The 17360-nt window shown below is 34.3% G+C and overlaps 1 protein-coding gene across 1 annotated transcript; it reads left to right on the forward strand.

Annotated features, from left to right (window-relative positions):
• The first annotated feature begins 757 nt into the window (after positions 1 to 757).
• Positions 758 to 15883, forward strand: LOC123675543 (trypsin-2-like). Its single transcript, XM_045610910.1, has 3 exons — positions 758 to 907; positions 3294 to 3865; positions 15251 to 15883. Exons 1-3 carry the CDS (start codon positions 868 to 870, stop codon positions 15443 to 15445), a joined length of 807 nt encoding a protein of 268 aa, XP_045466866.1. The 5' UTR covers positions 758 to 867; the 3' UTR covers positions 15446 to 15883.
• The last annotated feature ends 1477 nt before the right edge of the window (positions 15884 to 17360 follow it).

The following is a 17360-nucleotide window of genomic DNA, read 5'->3' on the forward strand; positions in this document are numbered from 1 at the left end:
TATCTTGAACCTATTAGACAACAATACTTACCTAATATGGGGAATCGATAAAGAGAGAAGAACTGCACCATCATTTTTATAAGTGTTAATGCCACTGGAATTGGATATCTGAAACATCAGTTTAAAAATGTTAAATGAAATTTTAATAATATAATACTCATTTTCATACATTTTTTTATTGCACACTATACAAATTAAGAAGGTGTTCCACATGAAATTTTTTCACGTGTTTTAAAGAATATTCCAACAGAAAATAAATTGTACTCTACCAATCTTCTAGGAGATATTGGTTGATAATTCAAAACAGTTTTATTTATTAATCCTAATATTTCAATATTATGAACAGTATATGAGGAATTGACATTCAATGACCAACTCAGCTGCCTTATAACCAGTTTATAAAAAATTGTGGAAAAACAATTGAAAAATCTAATATACGCGTCTATATGATTACAAAAAGGCCCCACGCATTTCCTCAATACAAGTATTCTTGTATGTATCAGGCCCTTTTTTTCAACATCGACAACAACGTATCTAATATTCGTAGTAGGAAAAATTAATCGAGATATCTTAATAAGAATCAAGAATTCATTTTATATTCTTCATATAACGGTTGATGGTGAAATTAGGTACATATTTATTTTTCTTTAAAACAATTTTTCCATATTTTGTAAACTTCGTAAATAGAAATAATTATATTCATATAATGCTCAATGTTCATTCAATAGAGTTAAATGATCTGAACATGACTTATTCCATAAATGAAATGATTTTCCATGATTCCGCTAATACGTTCCTGTTCATTTAAAAATCTACCTCCATATATAAATTACTGTGAAATATTGATTTTGATTATTTGTAATAAAAATGCTATGGGTATGCATCATTTCGATCGCATTTATTACAGGTGAGTAAATATTTTTCTTCAATTTTATCCTAAAATTCATAATTATCCTAATTCTGAAACCTCGGGAATATTGAAATATTTGAAAATATTGGGTATTTGTTTTATGATATTCTCCTTGAAAATTCTATGATTTCGATTATATGATCATTTTATTTGATTTTCACATTTTATATCAATATATCCCTCCTTGAGGGATGTGTTAGTGTATGTACTAGTATTTTTTCTTTGCTCATAAACAATTTCCCTCATTAATTCTTCTGCATTTTATATCAACACCTAAAATTTCAATTGTGTCACGTGAATATTGAGTCATTTTTTCGTTATTCTTATTAAATTTTCTGTGGTAACTATGGTAGTAGGTACCACAGAAATTTCAATTCATTTCCGATTCAGAATTCGATAATTACAGATATTGTGCTAAAATAATAAAGTGAATTGTTTTTTATCGCAATTAGTTTTAAAGTTATTGTACAAACATAACTTTTCGAAGTGTAAACCATAAAAATTTCTTCCACAAATAAAGTCGCTTTTTTTCTCTTTTCAAAAACATATATGTAGATAACATGATTTATAAATTTCTTATCAAACTATAAAATCATCAAAAGTTTCACTTTCACGCAGCAAATCAACCAAGGGCCTATCTATGGTGATCTGTGAACTTCAAATAATTGAAATATTCGGTGGCCACAAAGGTTTCCGGATTCAACACCATTAGATTTTTTCCTTTGATCACATTTGAAGACCAACATTTATCAATATGAAAATGAAAAAATCTACCTTAATCGGGAGATCTATAACAATAACAATAAGTAAACGCCAACCTCGACGCCAACATGTTTCATACCGTTTACTCCATTAAAATTTTCATTGTATATAACTTTTTGTCAACTTTTGTAATAACGGGCGCCCTTCTTAATATATTACTCTGCGTGTTATCTCAAATTCTGGTCAAAGCAAAGCCTATACTGTTTGATATTATTATTATGTATTCGAACTAAGAGTAATGACAAAAAATTGGAAAATTCCACCAACGACTTCTTTAACTATGGGGTGAATTATGAACTTAAACGAATTTAATTTTGAATAATATTTCACTCAACACGTATCTAACAATAATTATTATTAAAAACCATTCTGAAATTATTACCTTATGGGTAGGGGTAACCAATATTTGTCGCGCATTAGTGTTTCATTCAAGATGTTTTCTTACGAGAAATGTTACTTCAAAGAAATGCAATTTTCCAATTTCGACACCCTATATCTCGAAAATGATTGAGTTGGACCTAGACTAGTCCTTATTCCTTTGGACTAAACCTATATATTCTATATATTTAAATTTTATCGTCTCTATTTTGACACTCAACAGTTTGCTCTGGCAGTGATTACAATATCCTAGTATAGTCTTATTAGTTTGTATGTCTTTCTTTCTTACTTTTTATACATTCAACAAAGTGCTAGTGTCAATTTACAATATTCTCTAGACAGTCTAGACCCAAACTAATCATCTTTGTTCGATTAAATGAACTTGTCTTGATTAAGTCTGAATACAGGGGGTTTCCAGGGTGTTTCTGAGATATTTGAGTTCTTGTGTTTTTTGAAAAATTTCTCACCTTACTTCATTTTTTGTCAATTTTTTCTACGTTGACCAAGTTTGATTTAAATTTTGGATTATTTTCATCAGAAATGAATATGATGTGTATGAAAAAAGCAAAACTATGCTCTATTAGATGTTGAATGAGAATTAGTATGATTTAAAAGTTGGTACATGAAGAAAAGAATCATAAATTTCTTATAAAATTTTGGCTGCAACTTTCGATTTTCACAATTTATGTATGACAAAATTATATTAAAAACTTGTCAAATTAATATTATATTTCAATAGAATGCAGGCACTAGTTTTGTTTCTGCAGATTTTGATATCAAAGGGGAAAAGGCAAAGAAAGGGAAGTAATGAATTAAAAATTTCTTCATTGCAATCAAACTCAAAATTTCAGTAGGAAATGTATTCATAAATTATGTTTAAAATGACCTCTATCATGCCTTATACAAGCATGTGCCATCTTTCTCATTTCTACAGTTGTTACTTTCCGCCTTTACTCTCAATCTTTTCGCTACTGCATCTATTATAACGGTGTTAGATCCGGACTTCTTGCTGGCCACGAAAATAATCCAAAATTATAATCAAATTTAGTCCTCGTGGAAAAAATTGACGAAAAATGAAAAAATCTATGCAGTTCTATATAATATTCAGGAAGTCTTTCCAAGACTTAACAACAGAAAAGCTTCAATCCAACACATGCTGAATACGGCAAAAAATATATGTAGGTATATGAATAATATCAACAATCCACTTCTTGAAAAAATTAAAATACTTAATTAAATCCAGGAGATGCCGATGGAGCGGTACCTATCTTCAGAATTCTAGGAGGAAACAAGGTTGATATCAGAAATTACCCTTATGTGGTGTCCGTCCAGATGTTATTTCGAGGCCAAAGGATGCACATTTGCGGTGGAACGTTGATAGCACCCAACACAATTTTAACAGCAGCGCATTGCTTCAGATCCACAGGAAATTTCGTAGTCAAAGCAGGTTCCAACAGCCTTAAGGATTCTAGAGGATGCGTTGTGCCCATTAACAAAGTGATATACCATCCTCAGTATAAAGCCTTGAGCCAGGATTACGATATTGCAATTGCTCAGCTAAGAAAACCGGTGAAGCTCTCCAAAATGATACAACCCGTCAAATTGCCATCCTTTTCCAAAGAAATTCCTCTAACGAAAGGCACTGTTCTGGGCTGGGGTGCTACAGGCTATGGAGCAAGCACTAGTGATGATTTGAGAGCTGTTGAAATACCAATTATAGATGACAAAGATTGCGTTCAATCTTACCCGAAGGGTTTGGTAACAGAACGAATGTTCTGTGCGAAGGATGATGAAGGCACCAAGGATTCTTGTCAGGTAAAAACAAACATTTCATATACTATTTCGTTTTTTAGTATCTTATAGAATATCCTTAATTATAAAAAAAGCAATTAACAAACAATTGAGGAAAGAACGTGAAGACATGACGATGAGTGATATTGAGTGGCATACGCCATTCTCCTTAGAGGAAGGTTATGTGTTCTTCAAGGGCGCAATTAGCGCCCAGAAGCTCTTGATTCACGTCGATGCTTTTTCGGTCGTAGTTGTGGAGCTGATGACCAGATTTCATACCATCCCTAATATGATCTGCCAGGAGGTCTTTTTGAGTTGGGTTTTTGATCTTTAGCTCATTTTGCCCATCTGTTCCCACTCATTCTGGTCTCTCCAACATCGTCTACCCTCTCTGTCGAACTGCACCACATCCTGTATCTGGTGTCATGAACGGGTTGGTCAGCGAATGTTGACCAATCGTTCACTTATCTCCGGTTGGGATGTTCTTTTAACCCCTGGGAGAGCGGCTTTCCAGAGGTCTCGGAGAATTAATAATTATGTGAATTCACTAAGATGTTATGTGAGTCCGGCCTGTCGCTTTAATGGACAGGTCTTGTTAGTTGAATTTCCTTCTCTAGGGACAGGAATTAGTTTATTGCGTCAATGAAAATCGATTTTAATTTTAAAACTAAATATAATAAAGAAAATAAAAAAAAATAACCAAAGTTACCATATCCCTTGAAATGTTGACTCAACGGCCAAAATTTTATAAAACAAAAAAATGTCTCAAATAATCTGTTATTCAAACAAACGAAACAATATATCAACTTTGAATTTGGGAGAATCAGGACTACTCAAATACTTATTTTCATTGAAAAAAAAAACATTCAAACATCAACAAATAAAATGAAATTAATTAACCAAAAGACTTGCCCTTATCCCGCGATGCTAGGTAAGTATTTTAGGCCCTGCCTAAACCTAGTTTTAATTTTTCACAAACTGCTCACTCGAAAAACGTGTAATTTCTTATATAAAACTTCACTCCCGATCCGCGAACTCCGATCTGACCTAATTTATTCCAAAGAGATTCTAAAAAAACAAATTCTAACTTTATCCCAAAAATTCCTAGTTTTCTACTTCTGACCTAATTTAACCGTTCTTACTAAGAGACCCTAAGCGATACTTAACTTCCTTTCTCAGAGCCAAAACAATTCCTTCTTCCAAAAAACTTGAAATTCATTCAACTGTCTATCATCTACTAAATTTATTACTCTGATATTGAAAAGGAATTGTTTTGCTCTAAGTCCGGTTTCGCGACCGACGTTCCAATTCTCAACCTTTCTCAATAAGAGACCCTAAGCGATACTGATTAACTCCTTTGACCTCCACAAAAAAATCCTAACATTATACTTCTCTAAGACCGCCCTAACTACTCCTCATGATACCATGTCAATTAGATCATTGGTTAGAACATTTTTCATCTTTTTTCAATAAGAGTCCTTACCTCTACTTCAAACTAAATTTTTCTGTCGATCTCAGCAAGAAACATACTTCAACTCCGCCTAAGACCTTTTTGCTGCGTCATCTGAGAAAGACCCTGACGGTTTTTTCGCATGTATCGAACTCAGATAAGTCAAGATTATTATTATTTTTCTTATCCGTAAAAAATATATCGATTTCACCAACGCCGTGAGACGGTTACTAAGAAAAGCATTGATTGGAAAATAAAACATCCTTATGCTAAGATAAGATCAGTCTAAACAAGTCGCGATCACTCTTTTGAATTCAACGTATATTCTCTCTGCATAATAATTTCTAATAATTTCGATAATTTTCAAATATCCGCTTTACTACATCACACCCTTATCCGAAAAAGTTGTGGCATCGGATGCCATAACTTTTCCCTCACTTTCATCCTTATTAATTTAATAGTCCTTCCTCTCCAATAATCACAATAACTGTAACTCCTATATCAAAATGATACTGGCTCAAAGTAATTTAAATTTTTCATTCTTAAACTATCATCAAACTGCTTACTAACAGATACAAAATAAAACAAAAACCTATCAACCAAACTTTTCAAAAGCTAACCTTAAAGAGAAACTATATCATCTCTACCTACCCTAAGATCTTAAAGTCTATGGTGGTATGTTTTCCGACATTATTCAATAATTCATATCAAATATTATTTACTCAAATAAAATGAAAAAGATAAAATCCAAATCCTAATATGTAATAAAACAAAAAAAAAATCAAAAACAATCAAATCAATTCGAAATATTTTTCTCTTATGCACTTCACTAACTCCAGCATGGAGTTTGTTCACTTTTCGGGATTTCAAAATTTCACTATCGCGGCACTTTCTGCTTCCATTATACTGCTTCATAGGATTGTCTGGTGGAATGGTACTGTATTTCTTCCATGGATCTCATCTTCGTCACGGAAATAACCTTTTACTTCGACATCCATCATAGTTCTGGTAATCTGCTCTTCTTCTGCTTGATGACGATTCATTTCTCTCATAGGACTTATACTTCATAGACTGGCTAGCTTTATTTTTCCATACAAACTTTCATATAAGGACTGTCGGTCATATAATTCCAAGGCCATATTTAATCATACGAAATACAACGTTGAATACCAAAGTCCACTCATGAATAGTCGACTTTCGGTGAGGGAGCCATTTCTCCCAAATTAAACATACTCGTCGTCCAACGACGTCTACTGTACTGCTAAACCACTAGCATACCTCAACCATTACATCTTGGTTTCAAGATTCAGGATTCTCTGAGTATCTTCTTCATCCTCAGTTTCATCGTAATCCCATCTTCTTCTTCCTCCATAATATAATCTTCTTCAGTCAACATATCTTCTTCCTCGTCTTCTTCTCAGCTTTTCTCTAAAGCTCATTGATTGATCAACTCTCTAACCAGTTTATCGAAAGGTGATCGTCACTTCTCAGGTAATATTCAGTTATAATCCACATTGATCTGTATTGTCTGACGTCATGATAGCATTTCACTTTTGGACATCAACACACATAATTGGAAGTAAGGTTATTCCGTTAACTCAGATTCGATCCATACATCTTCCTGAAGTTACTTCCATCTTTCGTTGTAGACTCTTGAATTTGCAATTTTCCATAAAATATTACAAAATAAAAAAAATCTGTGCATTATTTCGCTCTAACTAAATATCATTATATCCCTTAAAATTTCATAATCAATCAAAAAAAAAAAATTAAAAAAAATCTCAAACCAACTAATTATATGAACATAACCACCATAAACGTTCATTAAATTTACCAAAAAAAAAGAAAAAAAATATTCCATATATTTTACTGTCAAACCCTTGGGTTGAATGTCTCCTTTATATTATCTCAAATTATCTATTCCGATTTCCAAATAAAACTCTATAAAATTCCTTTTTTTTTCTGAAACATAACATAATAATAAAAAAAAACATCAACAAAAAAATGAGACATCCACATCCCAAAATGGGGACCCTATATCCGGTAGTGACTTCCTTGGAAGAAGGAGCCACTAGAATCTCACGTTGGGCAGGGTCGACTCAATTCCCTGAGGGACCTGTGTCCCACGTTACCCGTAAATTTTGAAATTGAAAGCAAACTCTGTTTTATATCATCCAAAAATTGCAACTCTTCACCTCAATATTTATAAAAATGGAATTCAAAAACAAAATAAATCAACGTAAAATTGGCAACTCTCTATATACCTCACTTCTAGTTCTAGTTCTTACTCAATATCCTGAGTTCCACATAATTCTAGAATAATTTTAGTACAATGTTTCCCAAAAACTGAAACTGTAGTTATAATCCGAAATGCCTATTCTCCCTCTTTCTTTGTGTTCAAAATCAAACTATTTATCTACTTCATTATCTTTTCAAGCCTTTCACTGTCAAAACTAAAAAAGTCCTAATTCATTTTTCCTGGAGTCAACTTTTTCCTAAACTCAAAATATTCGTATTCAGAATCATCTCAATAAAATCCCGAAATGAAAAAAAAAACAACTAATGTTTCCTCACACAAAACTTTTATTGAAATTCCAAAACCTACTCAAAAAAACTATCATCATTACTCCTTAAGTGTCTTGATTCCATAAATTGATTCCTTAAATAATTTTATAATACCCAAATTACTTATATGTCTCTTCAACTATTTCGAGAATCAAACTATCATAAATCCCAAAAAAACTTATTCTGATTTCACTTCGTTATACTTCTCAAGTTCCTTAATCTGAAATAAAATTAATCAAATTTTACCAGTATTATCAATTATCAATCATTTTACGCAATTATCAAAAATCTCAAAAAAAAAACAAATTTTCCATAATTCATCAAACCTATAAGAAAAAAATCACCAAAATTTCCATTACTTATCCAAAATGTCGAAAATTTACCAAAATATGAATAATCTATATTACAATGGATTTATCTGTATGTACCGTTATCTATTAATCCCAACCCCATCGATCCGGTGGGCGACGTACTCTAGTCGATCTACCTAGAGGGATTTCTTCCTCCTCTATTTCCTCATTTTCAAATTGCGCTCGATTCAACCTCATAATCATCCTCATCGGCGAAAATGTTCGTATCTCAGTCCGTTCATCATCAGATTCAGTCTCTCTACCGTCCGTATCTAATTTCTCCGAACCGTCGGATTCTTCTATATCAATCCCAAACTCTCGATTTCTCGCGGTATACGGTTTTAACCTATCTACATGAACGACTTGTTCCTCTCTACCCCCACATTTCCTAATTCTATAGGTCATCGGACCAAGCAATTCCACAATCCTACAAGGTCCTACCCAAGGTTCCATTAACTTTTTTGATATACCCTGTTTCGCCGACATTTTTTTCAAATAAACTAATTCCCCTACGTCAAATTGAGGATCCACTGTATTTTTGTCAAATTTCTCAACCCTATAAGATTTTACCTTTTTTATTGGCTCAGTTAATTCCCGAGATTTCGTACTTGTAATATTTTGCTTCGAAATTTTTCCTTTTCCACGGATTTTTTTCTCATCTCTTTCTGTCATCCCTATCGTTTCGTCAACGCTTATTTCTTCAATATCGCTATCTGATTGATTAATCTCTTCTCGTTTTGAAAAACCCTTTGTTTCAAATTCCGCTATATTTTCCAATTGAATGCCTATATCTCTCATCGCCAAATTTCTTTTCTCCTCGTAATTTTCCGTTTGAGTACCGAACTCCGTCTTTACCTGCAATTTCTCTCTTTCACCTTGTTTTTCCAAACTAACCTGCCTAACCCTGAAGTGATTAACTTGTATTTCCTCTTTCTTCTCCTCTGTATATCTATCCCCTGTATATATACCTTCATTCAAATCTTTATTCAGAAATTTAAACTCTCTTCCCCACATAATTACCGATGGTTCGTGTTCATACTTAATATGCGCTTGATTTTCCTTAAGAAAATCCCTACCTACTATTATATCAACGTTTCCTAATGTTTCATCATCCACTAATATGACCGTGCAATCTATCCTCAATCTTTCTCCTATTGGACTCACCGCAATATTCGCCGTACCCCAGGTACGTACATAATCACCTGATACGCTAGTTAAATCACAGTCAACACCGTATTCATTGACCTCGTCTCTTGAAATCAATCCTCTTTTTACGAGAGACACCGCTGCCCCTGTATCTATCAAACAAACACCTATCTTTCCGTTGATACTTAATTTTATCAAATGTGGTACGTCATGCATTCCTGCCGAATGTACTTCCGGAATTACCAGGACCGTACGTTCCCTAATTTCTCTTCTAGGTAGCCGCATTTTTGGAGAACGCAATCCGTTCTGAGTATCGACATCCTTATTACACGTATTTACCGGCAATTTCTCTTTCTCGCTTAGTTTCTCCGACCTAACTCGATTTACACGATTCTCTTCAAATTTTCCCCATGATCCCATATTACTTGTTCCCTGATTACACGATTCAACTTCCTTTCTCATCTCTATAGTCTTTTTCGTCTTTTCGAATGGCAAATTTATTTTTCGTGAAAAATCTCTATTAATATGTATCGTCCCAATGTCAAAATCTTTTCGTCCTCCTGGTTCTATCTCACGATCATTCCTAGCACATTCCGTTACCCAGTGCCCCGGCTGATTATCGATATTTCGCACTCCTTGAGTTTTATGTGTCGCTCTCGCATTATTCCTACATTCTCTTGCGAAATGACCTAATTGATCACACGAAAAACAAATATTCTCAACTTTTTGTCCTCTTTTTCTCCCACTTAATCCAGTATTCCTACAATTTTTCGCAATATGTCCTTTCTTCTCGCATAATTGGCAAGTTATTTCACATTCAATTACCGATATTTTTGAATTAAATGACCTGTATCCCTGAATAATTCTATTTTTCATTTCATGTAATTTTACCAATTCTTCCGCTTTTTCTAAATCCAAATTTTTCTCTAGTAACAAAAACATACCAACCTCTTTCATAATATCTTTTCGAAGTCCCATTTTAAATTGATTTAAAATCAAATTCGTATTCATTTTTCTTATACCCAATTCTTCCTCTTTCGTCGCTCCGATCAAATCTTCAGTTAATAATTCTGCGCCAATAGTTTTTAATCTGGTACAAAATGAAGATACATCCTCATCTTGTCTTTGTATACATCTACTCAAATTCCAATGACATTCCCCCGGTAATTTTTGCGACATAAATTTTTCAGTTAGTCTCAATTTTAATTCTGCATAAGTCAATAAATTTAAAGTAACATCTGATTGAAAATAGCTGTATGCTTCGCCTACTAATTTTAGTTTCAATAGAGTGAGGGTTTCGTCCTCACTCCATCCCTCCAATTTTGCTCTTAGTTCCAATTTATCAAAATATCTCAAAGCTTCTTTTCCTGAAAAATTTTCCAAGGTAGTCGATATCATTCCTAGCGAATAACGTTGCATATTTTCTATTGCCGGATTCACAGGTGGATTTCCGCCTGGCGCATTAACTGAACTTGAAGTACCAGGTAGAGGAGGTGTAATCGACATTTTCAATTAAATTTGAATACCCAAAAATTAATAACAATAACACAACCAATACAATAATTTACCTTTACCCTTATATATTTGGTATCCCACGTTGATCAACTGTCTGACCTTTACCTGAAAATCCCTAAATTTCTTTTTTACACCGAAAACTAGTAAATTCCAAAACTAGCACAAATCTGACGTCAATGTCTACTTGAAACTCTTTTTCAAATTTTGAAAATTAGAAAATGGATCAAAACTTACTTAAAAATAATTTTGTGAGAAAAATCACTTCAATTAAAAAAATGTCCCAAAACAAATACCTCTAATTAATTATGAAAATTATTTATTCACTTCTACTTCTAGATTTAGAAAATTAACGTTCAACGAAATAAATTAACTAAGTATAATTCAGGCCCAACAGCTGATTTTCTCCAACTTCCTAAATAACATACCAAAATATAAAACTATTAGAATCCGACACACTCCTCCACCTCAACAAAATTAAATGTTTTCGCCCCTGATAAAAACAACAATACGCTCAAAATAATTCAAATTCAAAAATATCAACCATACACAAAGAATACAAGGTCTATTCATCCAAAAGTCTCCCAATTCAACAGTTTCTTTCTCAAACTTTACTCTAATACTTCAATATTATCAATCCTCAAAATTTCAACTACCAAAAATTAACTTTTCGAAAAATATCCGATCCCAGACAAAAAAATTATCTCTTAAGCTATCACCAATTCGTCATATTATCCCAGAGAAACAAAAATCAACTAATATCCCTTAAGCTGTCACCAATTTGTCATGAACGGGTTGGTCAGCGAATGTTGACCAATCGTTCACTTATCTCCGGTTGGGATGTTCTTTTAACCCCTGGAAGAGCGGCTTTCCAGAGGTCTCGGAGAATTAATAATTATGTGAATTCACTAAGATGTTATGTGAGTCCGGCCTGTCGCTTTAATGGACAGGTCTTGTTAGTTGAATTTCCTTCTCTAGGGACAGGAATTAGTTTATTGGGTCAATGAAAATCGATTTTAATTTTAAAACTAAATATAATAAAGAAAATAAAAAAAAATAACCAAAGTTACCATATCCCTTGAAATGTTGACTCAACGGCCAAAATTTTATAAAACAAAAAAATGTCTCAAATAATCTGTTATTCAAACAAACGAAACAATATATCAACTTTGAATTTGGGAGAATCAGGACTACTCAAATACTTATTTTCATTGAAAAAAAAAACATTCAAACATCAACAAATAAAATGAAATTAATTAACCAAAAGACTTGCCCTTATCCCGCGATGCTAGGTAAGTATTTTAGGCCCTGCCTAAACCTAGTTTTAATTTTTCACAAACGGCTCACTCGAAAAACGTGTAATTTCTTATATAAAACTTCACTCCCGATCCGCGAACTCCGATCTGACCTAATTTATTCCAAAGAGATTCTAAAAAAACAAATTCTAACTTTATCCCAAAAATTCCTAGTTTTCTACTTCTGACCTAATTTAACCGTTCTTACTAAGAGACCCTAAGCGATACTTAACTTCCTTTCTCAGAGCCAAAACAATTCCTTCTTCCAAAAAACTTGAAATTCATTCAACTGTCTATCATCTACTAAATTTATTACTCTGATATTGAAAAGGAATTGTTTTGCTCTAAGTCCGGTTTCGCGACCGACGTTCCAATTCTCAACCTTTCTCAATAAGAGACCCTAAGCGATACTGATTAACTCCTTTGACCTCCACAAAAAAATCCTAACATTATACTTCTCTAAGACCGCCCTAACTACTCCTCATGATACCATGTCAATTAGATCATTGGTTAGAACATTTTTCATCTTTTTTCAATAAGAGTCCTTACCTCTACTTCAAACTAAATTTTTCTGTCGATCTCAGCAAGAAACATACTTCAACTCCGCCTAAGACCTTTTTGCTGCGTCATCTGAGAAAGACCCTGACGGTTTTTTCGCATGTATCGAACTCAGATAAGTCAAGATTATTATTATTTTTCTTATCCGTAAAAAATATATCGATTTCACCAACGCCGTGAGACGGTTACTAAGAAAAGCATTGATTGGAAAATAAAACATCCTTATGCTAAGATAAGATCAGTCTAAACAAGTCGCGATCACTCTTTTGAATTCAACGTATATTCTCTCTGCATAATAATTTCTAATAATTTCGATAATTTTCAAATATCCGCTTTACTACACTGGAGTTCTTCTCTTATGATATCTTTCCTAATCTGATCTCTTAAAGCGTTTTCGACTGGCGCTACTAGTGCGTATTAATTCGAATTTATGGAGAACTGAAGGACATAATTAGCTTGAATCAATTCGAACTGGTGCAGCCAGTCGAATACGCTATTAATCTTTATGGATCTCATTTCAGTTGTTCGGCTGATGCTTTTTGTTTTCGCCGTTTCAGCTCTTGTTTCTACAGCATATGTTAGCACATGCTTCGCCACTGTCTTATTTATTCTGACTTTACTCCCAGATGACATATAGTCGTTCCTCCATAGTATGTCTCTCAGATGTCCGACAATTCTTGAGGCTTTGTTGCATTCGGGTTTCTCTGATAAGGTCTCTATGACTAGTTATTTCTAAACCCATATAAAGGGTGTTTTTTTTTAGAGCTATAGAACTTTAAATTGCAATAAAATAACGATGGATTATTCGATTGACATGCATTTTCTGTATCCACAAGATAATCTTGTGGCATTATATTTTAAATATGATTTCTGACATATGACCCCGCCATGGCTGGCTCGGATGTAGTCCAATCTGGACGTCCAATTTTCGATGACTTTTTCCAACATTTGTGGACTTTATCGGCAATAGCACGGCGAATGTTGTCTTCCAAATGGTCAAAGGTTTGTGGCTTATCCGCATAGACCAATGACTTTACATAGCCCCACAGAAAGTAGTCTAGCGGTGTTTAATCACAAGATCTTGGAGGCCAATTCACCGGTCCAAAACGTGAAATTAGGCGGTTACCAAACGTGTCTTTCAATAAATCGATTGTGGCACGAGCTGTGTGACATGTTGCGCCGTCTTGTTGGAACCACAGCTCCTGGACATCATGGTTGTTCAATTCAGGAATGAAAAAGTTAATAATCATGGCTCTATACCGATCAGCATTGACTGTAACGTTCTGGCCATCATCGTTTTTGAAGAAGTACGGACCAATGATTCCACCAGCCCATAAAGCGCACCAAATGGTCAGTTTTTCTGGATGTAACGGTGTTTCGACATACACTTGAGGATTAGCTCCACTCCAAATGCGGCAGTTCTGTTTGTTGGTGTTGCCATTCAACTAAAAGTGCGCTTCATCGCTAAACAAAATTCGCTTATGAAAATCGGGAACAACGGCAATTTCATTTTGGGCCCATTCGACGAATCTACGCCTTACTTGATGATCGTTTGGCTTCAATTCTTGCACGAGTTGGATTTTGTTAGCACGCAAACCAAGATCCTTCCGCAAAATCTTTCATAAAGTGGATGGACACAGATCCAATTCCTGTACTCCATAGCGGATAGACTAATTCGGGTCTTCCTCAATGCTACGCTCTAAAGCAGCAATAGCTTCTTCTGTACGCACCATACGGCGTCTCTGGGGATGCGAGTTATCAATAAGAGTAAACGTGGTGCGAAAACGTTCCATAGTTAATCGAATTTACTGCTCTGATGGACAATTTTGTCGACGATAAAATGGACGTAGTGCGCGATACGTATTCCGCACAGAACCATTATTTTCGAAATAAAATTTCACTATTTGCAAGCGTTGTTCAGGCGTGAGTCTATTCATGATGAATTGCCAAACCAAACTGAGAATAAATCACTTGACAGCTGTCAAATCGATCGCCATCTTGAACAGTAATGCCAACTTAAAGTTATATACCTCGAAAAAAAACACCCGTTACTACTAGGTGTAACAGGTAAACATTGGTTTTCTAGAAAGCAATATCAGTACTTTGAGAAATCCCTTCTTTGGCCACTAAAAATATCTAGGAGTAGCCTTATTCAAGTAATAAAAATTGTAGCGGACTAGAATCACACTTAATTTAAATTAGATGTTTTCCAATAAAATTCATGAAATTAATGTATTATCCACATGATAACAGTTTTTCAACTAAATGGCAAAAAGTTCTCAAGAGATCCCTGAAATGAATTCACAGGCTGAAGCAAATTTTCTGAATAAATGTGTATATGGCAGAATATTCAATAAAATGTTTATTATGCTTTTCTTTCAAATCAGATAAGACCAACTTCTCAAAAAAAATTGGAGTTTTCTAGAACTCCAAGAATACATGATAATCTAATGATCTCAAGGACTTGTAATCTATCCATCATCTACCAGAACCACTACCTATGACTTATCTAGTGTTTATTGTATGATTTCAGGGGGATTCTGGTGGACCGCTCATAATAAATGGAACTATTTATGGAATAGTATCATGGGGGTTTGATTGTGGCAATCCAGATAATCCAGGTGTTTACTCTAGGGTTCCATATTTCGCTGATTTCATCAATAAAACACTTAATCAAAAAATATCTCGATATAATAGGATAAAAAAGTGGATACGAGGCTTATATTGACACTAATTATTGTGTAACTCGGTAGGAATATTATATTTTTTTTATTTATACAATTAGTCATTAGTACAATTTTGTTTTTCATGATATTCCACAAAAAATAAATCGCCCACAAACATAATCAATTCAAAGCAGTGAAAATTTTAGAAAATTTCATTATTATTATATCATTATATTGTATGTAATTATTGTTTTCGATGCCTGCTCTTTGTGTATTACTCACAGGTAGGTATCTCCATAAGGGAATCAATTAATACGTAAAATAATAATATTTCTATAAGTTTGATATATTTCTATATGTATAGATACGTACTTTTTTTTACTGCTATCTGCAAAATATCCATTAAAAAGAAAAATTTATGAATTTGGAAATATATTATCAATTATATATAGTTTATAGTGACATTTGTTACTTTTCTATTTTTCGCTGATATCCATTCTATCCTCTTAAATGTTGTTAATTTCCATAATTAATAGGATATTTCAAATTATATTGCATTTTATTATTCGAGAAAATATACGCCCTGTGATGATCTTTGAACTAATATTGATACAAATCACTACTTTTCCCCGCAATATCCTGAAAAGTGCTTCTGCAACCTTTAATTCTACACCAACAGCTCAAGCTTGAAAGATAATGTCTCCTACAAAATACAAATAAAGAAAAAAACAAAAATAGAAATTAATAAAAAGAAATACAACATTAATGAATCCAATTCATATACAACTTGAATATTATCAAAAATCAAAAATGAATATCATTTACGAAATCTGTAACTGGCTCAAAAATAAGAAATTCTTCAATCCTCTTCTCAACGCCAGCCTTTGCAGTTTCTGCAACCGGCTACGTGTGGTGACCTCCTCGGTTTTTGTCCACCATGCTAGAGATGCATAGGTGACAATAGGGCGTACCACCGATGTGTATAACCACAGTACCATTTTCGGTTTCACTCCCCATGTCTTTCCAAAGAGTCTTTTGCATGCCCACATAGCCGCCGTGGCTCTGTAGTCTCATCTATATGTTTCCCCCAGTTCAGTTTACTGTCCAGGATAACACCTAGATATTTACACTCACTAGAGAAGTGCAGAGTCTGGCCATTTAAGACCAGAGCTCTGAGGTCGAGATTCCTTCTTCTAGTGAACGGAATTATTGATGTTTTCGAGGGGTTGACAGTAAGCCCCTCTTCTTCGCATCAATTTTCAATAATTCTGAGAGCAAGTTGCATTCGGCTACTTAGTGGGCCCCCAATGCTTGCCTCTAACAGTCACCACTATGTCGTCGACGTAAGCCTGGACGTTAAAGCCACCTGCTGTAAGCCTCTCCAGGAGGCCATCCATGACCAAGCTCCACAGCAAGTGCGATAGAACCCCTCCCTGAGGGCATCCCCTGTACGTCAGCACGGTCACTTCAGTTTCTCCCAGATAGGCTGTAACAGTTCGTCCTTTCAACAAAGCTGATATCCACTTAACAGTGGAGGACTCTATCCCTTTCCTTTTGGCTGCATTGCATATGGAGGCATGTAGGGTATTGTCAAAGGCCCCTCCGATGTCCCCAAACATTGAAAGCAGAATCTCTTTTGCTTTGAGGGTGCCTTCCACCTCTCTGAGGAGATGATGAAGGGCGTCTACAGTAGATCTGCCCGCCCTATAGGCAAACTGTTTGTTGTGGAGCTTTAATAAACTTCCCCTTATATTATTTTCCATTATTTTCTCCATGGTCTTCAGGAGAAAAGAAGTGAGGAATATGGGTCGATAGGATTTAGGCTCCGGGGAGCCTTTTCGTTCGACCTTCTTTGGGTATGAATACTACCCTCGCCTCCCTCTATGATTTCGGGATATAGCCGCTTGTAAAGCTGGCCTTAAAGATCTCAGTTATCGGGACCATACGAACTTCAACACCTTTCTGAAGCATGGCTGG

The sequence above is a fragment of the Harmonia axyridis genome, chromosome 3 (assembly GCF_914767665.1).
Source record: "Harmonia axyridis chromosome 3, icHarAxyr1.1, whole genome shotgun sequence".
Classification (NCBI taxonomy): Eukaryota; Metazoa; Arthropoda; class Insecta; order Coleoptera; family Coccinellidae; genus Harmonia; species Harmonia axyridis.